Raw genomic sequence first — 16,262 nt, forward strand, 5'->3', positions numbered from 1 at the left:
CCCACCTGGGCCTACCCTCTTAAGAAATACTGTGACTTCTAGACAACCGATTCCTTTGCCTCCTCTTTTATCCTTCAGCAACAAATACCCTTTGTATTCTTCTTTTTTTCATTGAAGTCTGGTCTTAGACCAGTCCAGTTTGAGATACAGTGTTAGTGGATGTGATAATTAAAATTATTTACACTAAGGTCTGAATGAGGGCTAGATACCAGATGTTTAAGAACTAAGAACCGACTAACGGTCTGAACAAAACAATCTGCAAAGGGGTGACAACATGTAGCCAATTGAATGGACCTAACTTTTATTTCCAACAAACCATATTAAAAGCCAGTAAGCCATTTAGATTTTTAACCCAATTATTCAACGTGTCCAATCTATAAATAACAAGCAAGCCTGGTAAGGCAAGAGATGAACCCTGCTGGCTTGGCTCCATGGCTGAGCTTGGCCGATGAACCCAGAGGTCATGGTTGGATTGCCAGCAGCAGGACGTGCCGGGGTTCACGGGCTCCACCTGCGGGAGAGGGGCGTGCGGGAGGCAGCGACCCGGGATGCCCCCTCATCATTGATGTCTCTCTCTCTCTCCCCCCCTTCCTCTCTGAAATCAATAAAAATATTTTTCAACAATCTTACTCTCCCCCTCCCGCCCCCCAGAAAAGACAACGAACGAGACGCGAGGGTCCCGAGTGGCCGCGCGGTGACAGCCGCTCAGATCCGGTGTCGGGAGAAAGCCGGGAAGTGCCCAGAGGGCAGTCCTCCCTGGAGCACCATGTTCCGACTTCAAGGTCGTTGGGAATGATCCTGATGTTCCTCAGTAGCCCCTTTGACGTTTCATTTATTCCCCGGATTAGTTTAAGGCTTTTTTTTTTTTTAAGTAAATTTCAGTGCTTATGAAAGCTCGACACCGTGATTTCCAAGTGTGTTTTCAGGGTAAGATGTGGCCTCGGGTTTGGACGGACGTGAGGCCACGGACGCCCACGCCACCTTCGCTCTCCTTGGCAGGCGCCGTTCAGCGCTCAGCTGTCCCCAGCCCGGGGTTGGCGGAGGGGAGATGCTGGGTAACTACCGAGCCCACAGGCCCGCGAACGGCATGCTCCCCGACAAAGTCTTCCGGTTCTGGCCTCTCGCCCCGACCTCTCGGCAGGCAGGCGGTGCGGCGCCAGCGGAGGGTCGGGGCCGGCTCTGCGCGCGGGACGTCAGCCACCGGCGCGGCCGGCCAGGCGTCGCCGCGAGTCCCCGCGACAGCAGTGGGCGGCGCGCCGAGCCTCTCCTTTCTTTCACCCCGCTCCCCACGCAGGCGCACCCTCGCCGGAAGCTCGTACGCTACGTCACATCCGGTCGGGGCGCCCGTCGCCGGCGGGAGCGAGCCCGCCGGTGCGAGGCCACTTTGTTCCCGCCTCCTTCGCCCCGACGCCACTCACCTTGGGCTCTAGCGGAGCGTGGCCTGCGTGCGCGCTCCCGGCCGGGCGTCAGGGCCCGGGGACAGGCCGAGGGAGCGAGGCGAGGAGGAGGGGCTGGGGAGGTGCGGGCCCAGCCAGCCAGTCTCGGCGCCCTCCCTCCGCCTGACGGGGCGCGGAGAGGGAAGGGGAGGAGCGAGCGGGGCCGGCCGCACACCCCAGAACCCTCCTCGTGGGAGGGGGGAGCGGAGGACAGGGGCAGCTCCGCCACCTCTGCTCGCGCCGGCGAAGGAAGGAGAAAGTCCGGGCTCCTACCCACCGCCACGGACTCAGAAACCCCCCCCCCCGCCCCCATCTCCCCGGAAACAGCCCCCCGCCCAGTTCCGCACACTCGCTGCCCCGACCGAGAGCCGTAGCCCGGTCGCCTCCGCCTCGCCCCGCCGCCCGCCCCTGCGGGCCGCAAAGTGCGCGAGGCCCTAGGCCGGGAGTTGTCAAGACCCAGCCATTGCCGAGGCGCCCGCCGTGCGTCGCCACCACCCCTGGAAGACGACGTCGACGCGGAGGAGGAGGCGGCGGCGGCGGAGGCGTGTTGTTGTCTCGCCCACTCCCCTCCCCTGAACTCGCACCCAACGTCAGGGCGCGATGGAGTGAAGCGACGACGAAGGTGGTACTTCCGCGTTGCGCTGCCGGAGCCGAGCGCGGCCCAGGCCGCTCCGCAGCCCCGGGGGCACTTGGAGGACTCCGGACTCCCCCGCCGGTCGGCGCCCGCCCGGCGCATCGGCTGTTTCGGCTGCTCGGGACTAGGACGACCAGCGCGAACCGGAGCCCGGCCGCCCGGATCCCTGCTGCCCTCGGGCCTGGAGGCCGCTGCGTACCCCACGGTGACCTGGAACCCGGGGACCCGCGTCCCGACCCGGATTATCGTGGCCTGCGCGCCGCACCGCCCGGGTGCTCGGTGTCCCTCCGCCGCCGCGGTCCCGTTTCCGGCGGGAGCGATGGCCAGGATCTGACCCGGGAGGAGGCCGCACCCGCGCCGCGCTCGGCGGCGAGCCCTAGGCGATGCCGAGCAGCTCGGACACGGCGCTGGGGGGAGGCGGGGGCCTGAGCTGGGCGGAGAAGAAGTTGGAGGAACGCCGCAAGCGGAGGCGATTCCTGTCCCCTCAGCAGCCGCCGCTGCTGCTGCCGCTCCTCCAGCCGCAGCTCCTGCAACCGCCGCCGCCCCCGCCGCCTCTGCTCTTCCTGGCTGCTCCCGGCACGGCCGCCGCCGCCGCAGCCGCCGCCGCCGCCGCGGCCTCCTCCTCTTGCTTCAGCCCGGGCCCCCCTCTGGAGGTCAAGCGGCTGGCGAGAGGCAAGAGGCGCCCCGGAGGGCGGCAGAAGCGGCGCCGCGGGCCCCGCGCCGGGCAGGAGGCGGAGAAGCGCCGGGTCTTCTCGCTGCCCCAGCCGCAGCAGGACGGCGGTGGCGGTGCCAGCAGCGGCGGGGGTGTGACCCCGCTGGTGGAGTACGAGGATGTGAGCTCCCAGTCCGAGCAGGGGCTGCTGCTGGGGGGCGCCAGCGCGGCCGCGGCGGCGACGGCTGCCGGGGGGACGGGGGGCAGCGGCGGGAGTCCGGCCTCCTCCTCCGGCACCCAGCGGCGGGGGGAGGGGTCGGGGTCGGGGTCGGGGCGCCGGCCCCGCCGGGACCGCCGCCGCAGCAGCGGCCGCAGCAAGGAGCGCCACCGCGAGCACCGGCGGCGGGACGGGCAGCGCGGCGGCGGCGAGGCCTCCAAGTCCCGCAGCCGCCACAGCCACAGCGGCGAGGAGCGGGCCGAGGCCGCCAAGAGCGGCAGCAGCAGCAGCAGCGGCGGCCGCCGCAAGAGCGCCTCGGCCACGTCCAGCAGCAGCAGCGGCCGCAAGGACCGGGACCCGAAGGCTCACCGGAGCCGGACTAAGTCGTCCAAGGAGCCGCCGTCGGCCTACAAGGAGCCGCCCAAGGCCTACCGGGAGGACAAGAGCGAGCCGAAGGCCTACCGGCGGCGGCAGCGGTCCCTGAGCCCCCTGGGCGGCCGGGACGACAGCCCGGTGTCGCACCGGGCCTCGCAGAGCCTGCGGAGCCGCAAGTCCCCGAGCCCGGCGGGAGGGGGCAGCAGCCCCTATTCGCGGCGGCTGGCGCGCTCCCCGAGCCCCTACAGCCGCCGCCGCTCCCCCAGCTACAGCCGCCACAGCTCGTACGAACGGGGCGGCGACGTGTCCCCCAGCCCCTACAGCAGCAGCAGCTGGCGGCGCTCCCGGAGCCCCTACAGCCCCGTCATCAGGTGAGTCGGCCGGGCCGGCCGGGTTCCGGGGGGCAGGGAAAGGGGTGACGGGGCTCTGCAAAACCACCCGGGACTGAACCCCCGCTCGGGGCGCGCTTCGAGGATCCGGGGAGGCGTTTGGGCGCCCGTGACGCCGTGGAGGGGGCGGAGGCCCAGCAACAGGTCCGGCCGAGCTTGCTCCTCGGTGAGCGAGGTTTCCCGGGAGAGGGCAAAGCCTTACACTTGTTGCAGGGATCGGTCAACAGGTTCCTCCCAGCTGCCCTTGGTATTTCCAGCACCGTTAGTTCGGGTAAACCCAGAGCTTGTTTAATGTGTCATACTCTTTTTGAAAGCCCTCTAAAGGGGTTTCATTGTTGAAGATTTAGGGGCTATTTATTATAAAGGAGGATTTGAGTCACGTGCTGATGTCAGGTTTAGATAGGTTGTTAATGTGTCAACGATGGGAAAGCAGCTTTTCTGTAAGGTGTATTTCTTAACATGTGGAAAAAGCTTATAGTTCTAAATTCTTGAAGACAAGGAAGAAAGTTCATTTTGCGATATTTTGGGTGGTAATAGTTTCTTATGCGGTCTTTCAGTCATAATTTCAAAAAGTAGAAAAATGACAAAGACAAGATTGTTGGTGTGTTTTTTTAAGGTTGTTGGTTTTTGATGACACCAGTTGTTAATTACGTGCAAATGTAATCTAGTTGATGTAGTCCAGTGTAACCAAGTAAATGTTCTAGTACATTCTCACGTTAACTATTATTCTGAGTTACTATTTACACTTACTTTAAAGTAAAATACTAGTAGACCCTTAAATATTAGGATTTTTGTTTAGAAATCTTTTAAAAGGTAAATTTAACCTAGCAAAATTAGAGTAAATCTTTCATATAGCTATTCTGCCTTGCTTGTATTTCTCAAAAAAAAAAGCGTGAGCATTGATATATAACTACCTGTAGGAACGGTGAATTATAAGGAACTTTTGAGTATTTTGCATGATCTTATATTCTTTAAGATGTCTGGAAATTCTAGGCCTCGTAATTTAGGATTTTACAGAATGACATTTGCATTCATTGTGATTTTCCTATTGGTCTTAGTTTTCTTTCAGTAATGACAAATGGATGCTTAGTACCTCTATGTACGAGTTATGTTGTTAAGTATAGTATATGTACGTGTAAAATTAAAAGATTTTTTTTTAAAATATATTTTATTGATTTTTTTACAGAGAGGAAGGGAGAGAGATAGAGAGTCAGAAACATCGATGAGAGAGAAACATCGATCAGCTGCCTCCTGCACACCCCCCACTGGGGATGTGCCCGCAACCCAGGTACATGCCCCCGACCGGAATCGATCCCGGGACCCTTCAGTCTGCAGGCTGACGCTCTATCCACTGAGCCAAACCGGTTTCGGCTAGCAGATTTTTTGAAGTGCCAGCCTAGTGTTTGTAAAGATGTGATGTGAATAGAGATACAGGTATGAGTTTATCTTTAAACCAGAACAGCTGTATACATTTCATTTCTTTTTTTAAACTTTATTTTTATTGTTTAAAGTATTACAAATAGTAGTACATGTGTCTCCTTTTCTTCCCCATTGACCTTCCCCGGGCCTCCCCTACCCCCGGCACATGCCCTCACCCCCGCCCCCCCGTCTTGTGTCCATCGGTTATGCTTATATGCATGCATACAGGTCCTTCTGTTGATCTCTTACACCCCCTCCCCCAACACCTCCCCAGCCTTCCCGCTGTAATTTGACAGTCTGTTCGATGCTCATTTCTTCATTCTTACAGTGTTCAAGCACACTCAAAATGCTAGTTGATCGATGCTTTACGCAGACTATCAATACTGAAAAGTCATTTCACCAAATTTATTCTTTACATCTTGTAAGACCTTATATCAGTGATTCTCAACCTTCCTAATGCCGCGACCCCTTAATACAGTTCCTCATGTTGTGGTGACCCATAACCATAAAATTAATTTCGTTGCTACTTCATAACTGTAATTTTGCTACTGTTATGAATCGTCATGTAAATATCTGATATGCAGGATGTATTTTCATTGTTACAAATTGAACATAATTAAAGCATAGTGATTAATCACAAAAGCAATGTGTAATTATATATGTGTTTTCCGATGGCCTTAGGCGACCCCCAAGGGGGTCGCAACCCACAGGTTGAGAATCGCTGCCTTATATTTTACTTTTAGTTAAGATATTTTAGGTTTGCCAAAAGGTTTGTGTTTTTTGTTTTTTTTTTAATTGAATTTGTTTTTGAAAATCGATTAGGCAAAATTTCAGGACTTTAGTAATTTTCAGTGTGATATAATATTAAGAATGGATTTTATGTTTAGCAGGCTTTTTAGTTGCTGGATACTTTAGCAAGGTCCTTTATTATCTAATAGTGCTATGCATTTTGTTTATTTGATATAATAGTGGTATGTGTGATTAGGGTTATCCATATTTAGCAAGTATTTATTGAGTATATATTATATGCCAGATACTGTTCTAGGGACTGGGATATAGCAGAGAAGAAAGACAAGGTCCTTGCCCTTAGGAAACTTGCCTTCTAGAGAACCATTCATAACTGAAATATTTCGTGGTGTTTATATTGACCACTAGTATTTCTAAAAGATTGGATTTGGAATGAGCTTTAGAATATCTTGACTAACATTTCCTGACAGCTGGCCATTTGGTGTGTTCCTGAATACATCTAGAGGTGGGAAGATGTTGCTTTGAAGACAGCTTATTTCATTAGATCTGGGACTCAAGTTCTAGTCTTGGTTTGCCCAGGTTTTAGCTAGATCCTTGGAGACTCAGTTTCCTAAGCTGTAACAGGAAAATACCTGTTTTGTGGTGTGTGTGTGTGTGTGTGTGTGTGTGTATGTGTGTGTGTGTATTTCAGGAATTAAATGAAAATTTATGTATAGAAATAGTGTAGAGTATTACAGAAATCTAATGTGGTTTAGATGTTATTGAATTATTAGAATTCTTCATATGGAAACAGAAATCCAGCTCTGTGTCAGTTCTAACCATTGCTTCAAATTTAACCCTTTGAAATGATTACAGAGCAAACCTGTATGCTACCTCTTTAAATATAAAGAGTTACTATATCTTTTGAGTCTTCTTTTCTTGGCCCCCAAACTCATTTTTCATAAGGTATGCTATTTAGATTTTCCACATTATATCTAGTTTGTCAAATGTCCTGCTTAAAATGTGGGGCCCAGAATTTATAGCTAACATAGTTGATTGAAAAACTTAAAGATTTTTAAATATAGCAAATGTATTAATTACTATTTAGGAACAATTAATTGGACTCACTTGTCCAGTTTAATACAAAAAGTTTTATTTATTTTTAGAATATAGTAATTGTGGTAGGTGACCCATATTGTTTAAGGAATAGACTACTGAATTGGGAGCCCCATGAAGGCAACTAGCCTGTCTTGACCACCATTATAATCCTAGTGCTAATCATAGTGTCTGACAGAAGTCAACTCAATAATTGTTGAAAGGGTAAATGAAGGGATGATGGACTTTACTGAGCATATGCAATATTCATGTGGGCCTGGATTATATAAGTATTTAATATAGACCACATGTTATGCTGCAGGAAATAAAACTTGGATCTGTTTCCAGCCACATGGAGTTTACATATTAATAAATTGTCAATGTAGATATTTTTAAGGAAATGCAAACACATTCAAAATACTAATATTGAAACCACGATTGATATTTTTCTTGGTATTAGTTCCTAGAATAAATCCTCTCCATTCTATTGATACCTGCGTTACAACGGCTCTTTGCCTTTATTTGAACCTTCAGTCCTTTGCTCATGCTTTTCATTTAATCAGTCACTTTGTAGCTTTACTCTTCCCCCCTGTATAACCAGTTTACCATATTTTCTTTAATACTTGAATGTTGGAGTGTAGGAAGTCACATAATTTTGCTGATTGCTCCTGTAATAAATATGAGGGTGCACTGAAGAGAGGGGCTGTTTAGGAAAGGTACTCAGATGAGTTTTACTATGTGCCACACATCGATAAATATGATAAATATTTAACGTACATTCACCCCCAAAACACATGTTACCGGTAGTTGGAAACATTTCTGTTGATAGTTTGGGAAATGGAAACTCTAAAAAGTTAAGTGATTTGTTACAAGGTCAGCTTGGATTGGACTGATTCTAAAGTACATGCTGTTGGTATTATGCTGTATCAAACCTCACCTGGCATTCAAGGGAGCTGGGCACCTCACATAATAATTTGTTTTGCTAAAATTCAGTTACTGTTTGGATATTTATGTATTAATTTCAGTTTTCCTGGCCACCATTGCAACATTTGAGGATTTTAAAAAACATGTTCTTCTAAAGATTCTTTCAGCTCATTTTGTCTTTACTAATTCATAGCTTTTATGAATAGGAGCTTAAAAAAACATTTCTTAAAGACATTAATTACTCTTAGTTATTGATTCTTGATCCGAAGTTGATCAAGTCAGATCAGGTACAATTAATACAGTACATTGTTATATATAATCGGTTGTCTCTCTGAACCTATAGAAGTTCTATTCTACCAAGAAGTAGCAGAGTCTCCATTATGGAAAAACAATATGACCCAGTGAATCTAAAGACCTAGATGTAAATAAACGAATTTATTAGTATTCACTTGCATATGATGTGGGATACCTCTATCATGGATTACTTAGTGTTTTGTCCTAAAAACCTGTGTTCTAAAATATACAAAATGAAGACATTCTAGAATTTTAAAAAAAGAAGCTCATAATGCTACTGGTTTTAATATATATTTAATAGAAGTAAGTCATGGGTATCCTTAGATGAATGGAATTCTTAAAATGCTTTTTAAAAGCGTCAAAAGTATAGGATACTAGAATAAATGCAAAAACACTCAGAAGGGCTGTAAATTTAGGTGAACTCTCTTAAATCTCTAAACTTTTAATCACTCCTTTTATTATTAAGATGGCCTTGTATTTTGCTCCTTTTTCTGACGAAATCTTACTTGACATTCGTATCTACTCAGCCCTTACCACATTTTTGTTCTAACACAAGTTATTTATCCCATTTCCATTTTTAGCTCCTTAGTTCAGGCCCCCCCCCCTTTTTTAAATCGCACTTCCTGTTATTATTTCTTCCCTATTCATCTATTCTTTTATTTCTAACTAGAGGCCTGGTGCACGAAATTCGTGCACTTGAAGGGGGTCCCTCAGCCCACTCTGCACTAAGCCAGCAGTCGGACATCTCCCAAGGGGTCCTTAGTGTTGCCATGGAGGTGGGAGAGGCTTCCGCCACCACCACTGCACTCGCCAGCTGTGAACCTGGCTCAGGGCTTCTGACTGAGCGGTGCTCCCTCTATGGGAGTGCACTGACCACCAGGGGGCAGCTCCTGCATTGTGCGTCTGCCCCCTGGTGGTCAGTGCATGTCATAGCGACTGGTCGTTTCGCCTTTCGGTCAACTTGCATATTAGCTTTTTATTATATAGGAGGACTAGTGACCCGATGCACAGTTTCATGCACATTGAAAGGAAATTAATTAGAAGGTTGCCGGTGGGGTGGGACTGGGTGAGACAGGCCAGGCATGCCCTGGAGTGAACTTCCCACGGTCCCTCCCCAGAGTCTGGAGTGAGCAGGGTCCCTCTGGCAGGTGGGGTCCCTCGGCCTGGCCTGCGGGGGTCAGGCTGAAACCAGCTCCCTGACATCCCCCCAGGGGTCCCGGAGTGTGAGAGGGCACTCTGCAAAGTTGCTGTTGTACAGGGTGTGGAATGCAAACGCAAGTGTGCAGTAAACCAGATTCGGGGCCGACAGTGCCCCCAGCAACAACATAACCCACAGCCGAAGGTGGAATCATGCTGCCCTGCGTGGAATAGCACAGCCCAGCGAGGAATCGGGCTCCCTCCTCTCTGGTTTTGGGGTGCGTCACCCGAGAAGCGCCGCTGCCAAGTCTCTGCAGCTCAGCAGATCCTGTGTTGAGTGTCTACCCTACCCCCTAGTTGTCAGTGCGCTTCGTAGCGACCGGTCAGACGAGCAGAGGGACACTTAGCATATTATCCTTTTATATATATAGATTCATTCATTATTAGAATTTTCTTAAAATCTTGGTTAGATGTGTCACTTTCATTATATAGAATTAAATCCAAGCTTTCTAATGCATAATCAGGTAATGTCTTTTATGATCTGGCCTCATTCTAACAGAATTCTGTTTTTAGAGGCACTTTCATTAATTTTACTCTTGCTGTTCTTTTAGCTTGAAATGCCCTTTTTTCTCTTCTCTGCCTCCAGTTGCATTCAAAACCCAACTCAAATCCCACTCCATCTTGTAACCTTTCTGCATTCATCTAGAAAAAGTTTATTCCTTTTCTTATATTCCTTGCACTTTGCTTTTTCTTTGTTATGGGGCTTAAAAAACCTATTTAATATTCTAATTACTTGGCTGACTACATTTGTGTTTTCTCTACTAGATTGTAAGCTCCTAGAGGACAAATTCCAAAGTGTATTAGTGGTTGAATTAATTGAAATACCTTTTTTTTCTTAAAGTAAATATACTAAAATGTTTATTAGATTGAAATACCATTTTTCTCCACAGATTAATGCAAATGAATCTTTGCACAGATATCAGTTGTGTGTTTTTCTTAGTGATAATTTTCTGAGCAGACTGAATGTCAAGCTCCTATAAGCTAACTGAAAAATTGTAGCTATTTCTGAAAAACCAGTTTAAAATTAATGTTGCTTAACATTCACTATTTAAAATCATTTTACTTACTTGTTTTTTATTTTTTTAAATAACTTTATTGATTTCAGAAAGGAAGGGAGAGGAAGAGAGAGATAGAAATATCAGTGATGAGAGAGACCTCCTGGTTCATAGGTTGATGCTCAACCACTGAGCCACGCTGGCTGGGTTTAAGATCATTTTAGTTTTTTCTTGTGTACTTTTAAAATAAATATTACTGAAGTCTTTATTTTTTTGCTTTGTTTCATATGTAGATATCTGTAAGCTTTAAAGTGGGTGTTGGAAGCAAAATGATCAGAAGTATTACTTGTTTGCACTGATTTTTGTTCCTTAAATTTCTAAATTGTGCATATCTAAATTGTGGGAGAATCTTATGGTCTTAATATATTTGGAAAATAAAATGTAGATTAGAGGGTAAAATTTAGGTTAATACTGGAATTTTTATAAAGTGGAAAAGAAAAGGGTAGTGAGATAAACGGAAAGCTGAAAATAGTTACTGGGCTGTGTGCCTTCTTTTCTATTTCTTTAGTTTCAGTTGCATAGGGATACTTTCACTGAGAGGTTTTTTTTGACACTCCAAACTTAATTTATCCAACATTAAATTAATTATTTTACCTTTCTTAGAGTCATATTTTTCAGATATTGCTTGCCATTATTTTTCACCTGTTTACAAAGATAGTAGAGGCTTGTAGAAATTTTTGGTTAGTATAGAAAAGGGTAAGAGATTCAAGGTGTGTTGAGTCCAACCACTTGAGATGTTCACCCTTGATATTTTGATGAACAGTCTTCTAGACTTTTCTATGCATATGTACATAGGAACATAAGATTTTATATAAATGGGAACATACTACAATGCTGTTTTGTACCCTGTAGTACAGCTGTGGGCAAATTACGGCCCGCGGGCCGGATCCGGCCCGTTTGAAATGAATAAAACTAAAAAAAAAAAAGACCGTACCCTTTTATGTAATGATGTTTACTTTGAATTTATATTAGTTCACACAAACACTCCATGCATGCTTTTGTTCCGGCCCTCCGGTCCAGTTTAAGAACCCATTGTGGCCCTCGAGTCAAAAAGTTTGCCCACCCCTCCTGTAGTATATAGTATATTCTTTTTATTGACTCCTAGGATTCCATTGTATTGGTGTCCTATAACTTGTTTGGCCAAGTCCATTTTGCTACTCTTAGACTGTAAGCTCCTAGGACTTATTTTTACAATGTGTTTGTATCTATTGCAAATTTTGTGTGCATTTGGCCCATAATACCTTCTAGATTAGATTTCCCAGGGGTAGAATTCTTGGGCCAAAAATGCTATGCACATTTGTAGTTTTGATAATTCTGTCATATTGCATCTTCAGAAAGCTTTTATCAATTTGTATTTTCCAAGTATTGGAGTACCCATTTCCTCAGTCTCCACTGTCTGTGGAGTTGTCAGTTATCCCATTCCTGTTTTCAGTTGCATTTCTTTAAAATCTAATAATGCTAAATTTATTTTCATCTATTTTTTGGTTCTTATATCTTGATTTTTGTTAGTTTTCTTATTAGCTTTTAAGAGCCTTTTTTGTATTAGAGATATTAACTGGTTATTTTGTGTGTGTGTGTGTGTGTGTGTGCGCGCGCGCATGGCTTTAATTAGCAAGTATTTTTCATGAGTTGTCTTTTGTCTTTTAATCTTGTTTATGTTTTAAGAAGTTTTTGATTTGTATATGTGTGTGCAAGTGTTTTAAGAGGTAGTTGTTTCTCCCAGACAGCTATGCTTAAAGTAATATTTATCTTTTCTCCCTCCCCACTTCGAATAAATTGTTTGTTCTGTTGGTGCTTTTGCAGTGGTTTCTAGTCCACTCTGATTTAGTTTAAAACTTCTTAATTTATGGATCTTCTTATTGTTGGATCTGCATGCTTTGGGTCTTGATTCTTCAAGCTCCTACCGTTTTCTGCATTGAAATTAATCTTAAAATACCACTTTGATTCTGTCATTTTCCTATAAAACATATTTACAGATTCAAATTTTTCTTCTTTAAAATATATTTTTATTGATTTCAGAGAGGAAGGGAGAGAGAGGTAGAAACATCAGTGATGAGAGAGCATCATTGATTGACTGCCTCCTGTACACCCCTCACAGGGGATCGAGCCTGCAACCTGGGCATGTGCCCTGATAGGAATCAAACCATGATCTTCTGGTTCATAGGTCGATGTCTACCACTGAGCCATGCCAGCCAGGCCAGATTCAAATTCTTGTATTGGGTATTTAAGGTTCCCCACCCAAGACTCCCCAAATTACCCTTACTTCTTATATACTAGAGGCCTGGTGCACAGGATTCGTGCACTGCTGGGGGGCTTGGCCTGCCGGGATTGGCCTTCTGTTGGAGCACTTGCCCTCTGCTTGCTCTTGCAGTGGTAGCAGCCACTCATCCTGGTCAGCCAAGCAGCACCCCATTGTGGGAGTGCACTGACCACCAGGGGGCAGCTCCTGCATTGAGCGTCTGCACTCTGGTGGTCAGTGCACATCATAGCAACTGGTTGACCTGTCTGGTCATTCTGCCGTTTGGTTGCTGGGCTTTTTTTTTAAAAATATATTTTTATTGATTTTTTTTACAGAGAGGAAGGGAGAGGGATAGAGAGCTAGAAACATCGATGAGAGAGAAACATTGACCAGCCGCCTCCTGCACACACCCCACTGGGGATGTGTGGTTGCTGGGCTTTTATTATATTGGATGTTGATTACAGTACAAACTGGACTCCTTAATATTTTCCTTTCTTTAATTGTTTTTTTTAAGGAGGAGATAAGATGCATTTATGGAATAGAATTCATTTGTGAATAGAATTTTTCTCCCTGCCCCTTATTATATGCCACTCAGTTGTCTCATATTGGTCTAGTGTTCTTTATTTAAATAAAAGCAAATATGAATATATGTTCTTATTTCCCTTCCTACTTTTTTATACAAAAGGCAGCACATTACATAACTTTTCTGTAACTTGCTTTTTGTCCTTAACAGTATGACCTGGGACCTTTCTATGTTGGTACAGGAAGAGTGTGGGAAAAGCTCAGGAGATTTATCCCAGTGCAGTGGCAGACGCAATGGCGTGAGCACACTCCGCCTATACAAGCTTCCTCGGCACACCGGGAAGTGGCAGCGCCCACCTGAGCACACCTCCTAGAGCCCCTACATAGTACCCTGATCTTTCCTACTATTGGCTGCCCTAAGGATGGTGTAAACTTCTGATTGGTCCAAAATGTTATATATACTGCTGCACTTACACAATAAACTTAGATCTGCGTCACTGAACCTGGTCTCCGGAGTCAGGCATGCTTCGTTAGGACTTCGTCGGCTTCACCCCCGTGGGACCCCCTGCTTCAGAAGAGTTCCCTTATTCTTATATTCCAAAGGTGCATAGTATTCCATTGTGTGAATGACTGCCTCCTAGTTTATGGAACCAGTCCCTTACAAATGGACACTTTAGTTGTTTTCAGTATTTGCTGTTACAAGCAATACTTCAATGAGCAAAAGCAGCTTTTTTAAAGGATTGCACAGCACTGCATATGCTACCTTTTTTCCTTTTTATTGACTTCATTAGAATGACACTGGCTAGAATTCCGTAGGTTTCAGATGCACAATTCTATAACATCATCTGTCCACTGTATCATGTATTCACCACCTCAGTCAAGTCTCTGTCCATCACCATTTATCCCCCCATGCCCTCTCCCATCTCTCCCTATCCCCCTCACAATCACTATACTGTTGTCTGTGTCCATGAGTTTTTTTCTCCTTTTTGCTCAATCCCTTCACCACTTCATATGCTATTTAAAGTGAGATTATTATTTTTCAGTCTTAGAATGCTGGTTGGTTTTATTGGTTGATAAATTCCCAATCATTGGTATTCATGAATGAAACATTGATGGTAGGACTGACATCCCTTCGTAATTAAAGTATCATTAATTTGCCCCATGGAGGCTTATTGCTCTATCTTAAGTTTATCTATATCATAAAAGCCCAGTGACTGTTACAGCAGAACAACCAAAATGACAGGTCGCTATGACGCGCAGGCCGCAAGGGCCGCTGCTGCTGAGCCCAAGGGCCCCAGGGCCAGTTGTGCAGCTGTCGCCAAGGCACTGGTAAAGAAGAACGCGAAGGTGGCCAGCGTGAGTGCACAGCTTGAGATGAAGGCTCTGTGGGACGAATTCAATCAGCTGGGCACCGAGATGATCATCACCAAGGCTGGCAGGTCAGGGCGCCCCTCTCCCCGCTGCGACCCTCCCCACATGGCGCCAGTCTCGGGCAGCGGGCTTTGGCCCAATCCACGTGAGCGAGACTGACAAGTGGGGTGGGGGCACGGCCTGGCCACCTGCGGGTCCCTCTTAACGCGGGCCAGCTCCTTTGCTCTCTGAGTCCTGGCTCTAGTGACAGCCACCTGGCGTGCCAGGCTGGAGGGTACTGCTTGGGAGGCCAGGAAGGCGATGGAGAGAAACCCTGTGGACCTGCCGCCCAACTAGCAGCCCAGGGCCTGGCACCACCAGAAAAAGACTGGCTCAGAGCACACTGAGCTTGGGGGGAAGGCAGCCGCCTGTGAGGGGCCTTGTCACCAGCTGGCTTCTGGTGGATCCCACCTCAAAGGAAACTCGGTTTTGGTTCCTTAGTTCAATCTATCCTGGCTAAAGAGGAGCAGCTGGGCATATTTTAGGGGAGAATTAAGACTCTAAAACAGTGTGTTCTGTTCTGTGGAGATTGCTACCCAGTTGTCTTAGGCCTAAATTCTGGGTGATTGTGGGGCCTGGCTCTGCCACTGGGGCCCACGTCTTCCAATTAGCCTCTATTTGTTGTAAGGGCTCAAAGAGAAGAAGGGGAACAAGTTTTTTGTTTGTTTTTTAAAAATATATTTTATTGAAATTTTACAGAGAGGAAGGGAGAGGGATAGAGAGTTAGAAACATCGATGAGAGAGAAACATCAATCAGCTGCCTCCTGCACACCCCCATTGGGGATGTGCCCGCAACCAAGGTACATGCCCTTGACCGGAATCGAACCTGGGACCTTTCAGTCTGTAGGCCGACGCTCTATCCACTGAGCCAAACCGGTTAGGGCGGAACAAGTTTTTTGATGCAATGGATTTGACCAACAGACAAAAGCGAGTGCCGGGCTGTGTCTAATGTAAACACAGAGACCAGCTCTGAGTCCGCCTGGCCAGAGGGAGTTCAGGGTCTGTTTGTAGAGTCTTCTGGTGATTTCTGTTTCCTTGCTGAGGCCATCCTCCCTGGAAAGCCTGGGGCCGATGCTCAGCTCTAGCTCAGTGGGTCTTTTCCAGGCCCCTCCCCCAGGATGGCCCCACCCCCTATCCGCCTGGCCCGACCCCACCCATGCACAATTTGTGCACTGGGCCTCTAGTATAATAATAAAAACTTTGGAAATTTTAATAGTGAAAGCTTCTTAAAGCCCTTTGCTCAAGAAGTCTGAATCATTGATCATTGACATTTCTGTCATGGCAGCTGTAGAGCAAGTTAACATAATAAAAGCGAATAAGATAAATTCCACTTCAGGTTCTTTTGTGTTTTGTTTGTTTGTTTTACCCATCCCTCCGCCCCCTCCCTTCTGGGAGCCATCCAGCTTGTTCTCTATTTCTATGGGTCTAAACTTCTTACTATTTTAAAAAGCGTGGAATTGTAACCCTCTGTACTGTAGTTTATGCTCTTGACTCAGTTAGCCAATCCTCTTGACCATTCTTCCAACCATAGTTCAAGTGACATCTAAGAAGCCTTCATTAATCTCATCCAGAAGTGATTTCTCTTAATTTCTTTAGCACTGAGATAACTTTTATGAATACTTACTATATCCAGATTATATTAGAGTTGTCCCTCCTCCTTCTTAGAGAGATATATATA

At 46.8% G+C, this 16,262-nt stretch overlaps 1 protein-coding gene across 2 annotated transcripts in view; it reads left to right on the top strand.

Annotated features, from left to right (window-relative positions):
* Window positions 1-2,453: 2,453 nt before the first annotated feature.
* CDK13 (cyclin dependent kinase 13) overlaps window positions 2,454-16,262 on the top strand; it is a gene marked incomplete at its 5' end in the record, with an annotated part of 117,334 nt that continues 103,525 nt past the window's right edge. For both annotated transcript variants that reach the window (XM_081102362.1, XM_081102363.1), the window contains one exon: window positions 2,454-3,685. In XM_081102362.1, coding sequence (XP_080958488.1) covers window positions 2,454-3,685 — 1,232 coding nt within the window. The remainder of the gene's footprint in view (window positions 3,686-16,262) is intronic.

This window comes from Myotis nattereri (assembly GCF_964212035.1).
Source record: "Myotis nattereri genome assembly, chromosome: 11".
NCBI lineage: Eukaryota > Metazoa > Chordata > Mammalia > Chiroptera > Vespertilionidae > Myotis > Myotis nattereri.